Source organism: Gossypium arboreum, chromosome 6 (genome assembly GCF_025698485.1).
Source record: "Gossypium arboreum isolate Shixiya-1 chromosome 6, ASM2569848v2, whole genome shotgun sequence".
NCBI classification, from domain to species: domain Eukaryota; kingdom Viridiplantae; phylum Streptophyta; class Magnoliopsida; order Malvales; family Malvaceae; genus Gossypium; species Gossypium arboreum.
This window is the reverse complement of record NC_069075.1, coordinates 51,768,285-51,774,706: the sequence shown is the minus strand read 5'-3', so window position 1 is coordinate 51,774,706 and position 6,422 is coordinate 51,768,285. Positions and strand designations below refer to the sequence as shown.

The following is a 6,422-nucleotide window of genomic DNA, read 5'->3' as shown; positions in this document are numbered from 1 at the left end:
TTTAAAATAATAATTAAAAATTTTAAAAATATTATAAAACATTTTAAATATATATTAAATTTTTTAAAATTAATAATATAAATTAAATAAGTAAAATAAATTACTAAAATAATATAAAACTTAAAAAGAAAAAATCTAAGAAAGAGACAAAATATATGAAAAAAGTAAAAAAGTAAAAAAAGTAAAAAAAGTAAAAAAAAAAATAAGAACTCGACAAATCAGAAAAGTGGTGGCTCCATTTAGAATGGCTCCACCCAAAAATGAAAATTTTTTTAAGTCCCCCGTTTTTCTAGATTTTTTAGTATTTCCTTAGTATTTTATACTGACGACGTCATTCAACATAGCTTTATAAAAAAATAATTTTTTAATACCTCTGACTGACGTGACAAAGTGGTGGCGTCATATCATATGACTCCACCACTTTTTACTATAAAAAATGAGTTATTTTTGTACATAATTAAAAAGATGAATTATTTTCATAATTAATTTATTTTTTAAAGTTACTTTTATAAAAAAAGTACATTTTTTTTATATATCTATCGTACTTCAATTTCCATCACGCCAACCACCATCGGAGGATACGGTATCCTTTATTTAACAGTAAACTTATTGTAATTTATGTCCTCCTTGTATTTTGTTATTACTAATTTCATATCATTGATTTTAGTTTCTTTTTACGATCAGACTGTTATAAAATTATTATTTGGTCCCTGTATAAAATTGGTAACTTTGGTGATAAACTGAAGGGTGATTTAGGGAACTTAACTGCTGCACTCAAAATAATAGTTTAAGAAACTTATAATTTATCGCTCTTCAAGCATATATTGCAAACATTAATCTTGAAATATATTAACAATGACAAGGGTATTAATTTATCATACGTTCAGAATAAACTATCCTAATTAATATGGCTGGAATTAATCAAAGGAAAAGGTAGAGAAAGCAAAGAGATAAACATAAATGACCGTGCATAGCGATGGGTTGTACGTAGAATTTATGAGTCCCAAATGGGACCGAACGCTGGAATACCGGCAGCCTTGCAAGCGTTGACAACATCTCTGCTTCCTTCTGGATTGCTTGTTACAATGACCACATCAGCTCCCCATCTCTTAGCAGTGTCCACACTCATCTGCGACACGTTCGGACGGCCTAAAACTGCAGTGTCGTGGACAATCACCTTCTCTTTAGGGTGGCCGCTCATCATTTCTTTTATTTCTTTGCCGAAGTTTTGTGCGATGCCTTTGGCCACCCAAAGCACGCATACATCAGCCGAGCATGGCTGCAACAGGAACGACAAAAACACGCAGATCCCCGAACCTGTTGCGACAACCAAAACCCTGTCATACATGTTGACTAGGTAAGGCAAGCCGGCGAAGTGCAGTTTTCGAACCCACAAATGGCTTGGAGGGTTCGAGACCAAGGATTTGGTGAAGTCCCCAACTGCACCAGCAAGCATCATGTGCTCAGTTTTTCCATCGGAAATAATGCCGAAAGCATGCCATTCCGATAACGGGGAAGGACTGATTCTGCCTAATATACCGGATTTTATTCCGCCCTCGAACTTGATAATGGATGCATGGCCTGAAGGAACTGAGATGTTGACAGGCACACGTCTGACTGTCGACCATGGGGTGATAATTAGGATGGTGATGGCTATTGTGAACCAGAACTCTTGTCGTTGGACCAATCTTGAACCAAGTTCTTTTGAGTAGGATTTCGTTACTGGATCATAGGAGATTGTAAGGACGATAAAGGCCCAAAGAAGAGCAAGAGCAGTCCATCCGGCGAATCTATGAATTCTTTCGAAGACGTTGTGATGGAGATGGCGGACTAGGGGGAATGCAGCCAAACATGTGAGGCAGAGGAGGGAAAGAATAGTAGAGGCGACGCCAATGATCTCAGGGGAAGTGTTCTCTCTATCTTTGAGTGTAAGAATTAAGGCATATATGAGCCATGCAACAGAAGAAATGCCGCAGCTACTGTGTATCCCACCAAGGCTTTGGAGGAGGGAAGTGGTAGCAGTCTTTATTGGAAGAGGTACCCAAGACTTTCCCAGCACTTTGACAGCAAGCCAAAAGACTACTCGCAGGAAAGCCTCGCTTCTGCTGAGTGTCAAAGCAAGAATGTTGGCAATGGAGAAAAGGGCAGCTCTATTTCTCGCGTATGGAAAGTGTCCAGCGGCAGCAAGCACCAAGCCAATGATGTTGAGGGTGAAGCAGACCACAAAGAGTCTTTTGTATACAGTGAACAACCCTTGGTCAAGCAAAATGACCGATAATCTTGATTCTTGCTTGCGAGCTGGCTTTGGGATTTGCTCACGTTTGCTTGCGGATGGTAAAACTGGCTTATCATCTTTCTCCTCGTCCTGTCCCTCTTCTAAACTTTCAAATATGATATCATCTTTATTTTCATCTTCGTCATCTTCATCGAGATCAAGGTCACAGAAGTGACTGCTCGTTCGGCTCACAGACTTTTGCATGTAAGAAGAATTAGGAAACACCTTAGATGAGCTCCCTAGGTACCAAGGAAACCAAGATTTTTTGCTGCTACCATGAGGATCATTTTGAGTTAGATTAGCAGCCGCAAATGGGTCTGCATGAGGTTTGATCTCGAAAGCCACACCTCTGCAGCTCGAAAACCTCACTGGAGTCTGCATTTTTTCTCAGTTTTTGTTGCAAAAGAATGGGAATCAAAGAGAGCTGAAGAAGACTAGTGAACTGCGTTGGTGGCGTGCTCTTCATGCAAATTAAGGGTTATTTATAGGCCTTGCCAAGGGTCCCAACTCCCAACTTAAAGAGTGATTATTTTAGGTTTGAATTTGTCAAAGAGGCTAAATGGCGTTAATTTGGATGAAGCTAAATTGTTTGTGACGTAGGTAACCAAGATTATGGTGGGGGAAGGCGTGTTTATCAAAGTCATGCCTATAACTTCACCTAGACTAGCATTGGTCAGAGCCTAACTTTCTAACTTATAATAATCTTTTTAATTTCTTTCTTAACCAAACAACAACATGCAAAGCCTTTGTGATCGATTTATATAAACAATGAAAGAGAAAAATAGAGAAGATCAAAAATATATATTTTGTGTGAAAAATTTTTTTGGAGAGGATAAAAATCACAGGTAAAGCAAATTTCAGTTTTTTACTAAACTTCAGTTTTTCACTAAATGAGTAAACAAATGAAAGTATAATTTAGAGAAAATAAATTTAAATATACTAATAGTATAAACCTAAATTTCGAAAATAAAGCCCTAACTCTCATAGAATTCTCTTAAAAGGGGTATAAAATTTTCTACATGGTTATCACGAAAACTCTAAAAAAAACTCATATGTAACTACATCTTATCACCCATACGAAAACTTTACAAAGCCTTAGCACAGGTTTTAGGTTTGGAAAATTCATATTTTAAAATTTAGAATATTTCTTGGTTTGGATTAATTTTATGCTAAGTTTTAACATTTGAATTTTTTGAGATTGAATTATTTAAGTTTATTGCTGGAGTTATATGGATTAGTATAGTTTCATATTCAAGTTCTTTGTAATTCTTGCCCAATTATCTCAATTTGGTAATTCAAGTAATTAAGTTTAAATTTATTAATTTTAAAATTGTTATAGGGTATTTCAGAAACCCGAAATCTGACTCAGTCACAGTCACATGAAACGAAAGGCCCAATCCATTTCATTAGTAGCTAGGGCCTCGCAAAATGTCTCACCACCTCGAGAAGTGCCATGCCCCACCACTTCGCAGGGTCATTTGGCGCGACCCATTTTGCACCTCCTCACGAGTCTACCTCGTAAACATTTGTTTTGCCACTTTGTAGAATGCGCCTCGCCACCTCGCGAGGTCACAAACCGCCTATCACTAACACCATGCGAGGTGTGATCATCTCACCACCTCGTGAGAGGAGACACATTTCAGGGTACATGTCTAGCTTAAAGAGGAATGTATCTTACACATGGCACCTACGGTCCCCTAATTTGTCACATCAAGGAACCATGTCTTATAAAAATGAGAACGCTGTTCTCAAGAAGGGAGAGGCAAAAAAGAGAACCTTAACAATTTGGTAAGGTGAGCATGGAAAAACTTCTGGTTTTCATATTAAACTTAGATAGATATGGCTCACCCAAATGGGAGATCCCTCAACACACCTTTTCCAAACTAGAATGTGAGAAAAGAAGCTAGTAATCATTTTGATGAACTCGAACTCTTCTCGGATTTGTTTGCGAATTGACCCGAAAACTTGGGCAACTGAGACTAATAGTAATCCCATTGTGCTTTCAACCTCAATTTTTTGTTAGACCGAGAGATTTCCAACTAATTTAATTAGGAGACTCCCTAATAGTAGCTCATAAGCTTATAAAAGTAGGTACGCATTTTAAAGGAGTAAATGTCCCAAAAAAAACCAGATATGCGCAGCAACAACTTTTCCATCAGGCTAACTAGGAAGCTTTAAGGTTCAATTTAGATCTTATTTATAGCAAAGCCCAACAGCTCGCACCATACTATAACTCCAAGGTAAAGAGAAAACAGTTCCAGGTAGGTTATCTTGTCTTGCGAAATATTGAAGCTGGCCTACCTGCGTCCCAAAGTGGAAAGCTGAGCCCTAACTTGGAAGAGCCATACAAGATAGTGAAGAAAATAGGGTTTGAAGCTAACAAGATCGCAAAGATGGATGGACACAAATTGCTTCACACTTGGAATGCTCGCTTACAAGATTTTCAAAATCTTGTGGTTCACTGATTTACAATCACAACCGTTTACTTCGCTTATAAAATTTTCAGAATCTCGCATTTCGTTGATTTACGATCACAACTGTTTACTTTGGTTACAAGATTTTTAGAATCTTATAGTTTGCTGATTTACAATCACAACCATTTTCCACACTTATAAAAAAAATATTAAGGCCATGTTCGTAAGCGGACCACACACATGAACCATACAACTTATGCTATATATTGCTTTTGTGGGAGCCATGTATAGATAATTGCATCTTTATGCAAGGGCAAAAAATTTTGTGCGAGCCATACATTTTTGGCAAGCTGTATGAATACATATATATGTATGTGGCTCGCTTGTTGTACCATGCATATACGGCTAACTGTCATGAGATATGCGAACATAACTTATACATGCATGTATTGAACATACAATCTCGCGTGTTGTATATGGAAAGTGTGTAATTTACATATATGCAAATTGCATTTCATCCACGCGCTAAATAGCAAGACTAAATTGAGTCACTAAGGCACCTAATCTGGTTCTATATGAAAACATTATTCCTTAACATATCGGCATGAAAACATTATCGATAGTTGTGTAAAATATATTGGTAAACCACCATTATAAGATATTTATAAATTAACGGCACTTTGTATATTCATTTTTATTTTATTATTCCTATTTTATTATTTTAATTTATTCTTGTTGAGCTATTAAAAGAACATGGTCCAACAATCTTGGTAGTTAGCCCTTATGTCACCAAGTTGTTTGGTGAGCTGCTTACCATTTATTATTTCTCAACACTTAATCATATATTGTTGGGATTGTCGGTATGCCTCGTGGGACAGCGAAAAAATTATTCCAGAGATCTTCAATCAAGAATCCAGGTACAAACAACAAAACGGGTTGAAATAAGATTGAAGATATACCTTCTTAACTAAAAAATGATGAAAGGATGTTGCTGATTCGATGTCGATTCCAAGGCACAACGTAAATGTCCCTGCCTCTACGTAATCCACCCAGTCAAAGAATGAACAATACAATTCTCTTGAACATTTCAGTGAGAATTTTCAAGAATGGTTGCTAGACTCCGTTTTTTTGTTTTCTTGGTAACCCTAACACACTATGAGTAATATTTGTGACTATTACATAATAATTTAAGAAACATACTTAAGGCAGGTCAGTCCAATATGTTGTCCAATATGTTGTTCTCTAACACATGCTCATGTATTGATTTTGACATACCTATGTCAATGACAACACTTTGTCATCAATCAGCTACAATTAGTCTGAATGCATATCATTGTCTATTTCCACAATAATACTCGATTAATAACCTTTTTAAGAATAATCATATTATTCTTAGGACATTATTATTAGCTAGTTTATTTATACACACAGAAAAAGAGAGTGAAATAACAATGACAGTGCATTATATTAGCAAACAGGGTAAAACGAGTATGTGATTACAATCATCTCATGATTGGTCTTTGGGCATACTCTAACAATCTCCCACTAGCACTAAAACCAATCAATCATATATCTAATGCCAAGTGACTTGTGTGATGATCATGCTTCTGTTATGTCAGAGGCTTTATCAGTGGATCAGCGATGTTGTCATCTGTTGGTACTTCGCATATTTTTGCATCTCTTCAATCAATGATTTCTCGAATAAGACGAAAGTGCCTAAGTATATGTTTAGA

General features: G+C 36.5%; 1 protein-coding gene across 1 annotated transcript; it reads right to left on the bottom strand.

Moving 5' to 3' along the window:
• Window positions 1–783: 783 nt before the first annotated feature.
• On the bottom strand, window positions 784–2,735 carry LOC108460125 (adenylate-forming reductase 03009). The gene is given in 4 exon segments (XM_017759491.2): window positions 784–1,196; window positions 1,259–1,323; window positions 1,325–1,761; window positions 1,846–2,735. Coding segments are annotated over 4 exon segments (1,515 nt in total). The 5' UTR covers window positions 2,657–2,735; the 3' UTR covers window positions 784–994.
• Window positions 2,736–6,422: the final 3,687 nt, after the last annotated feature.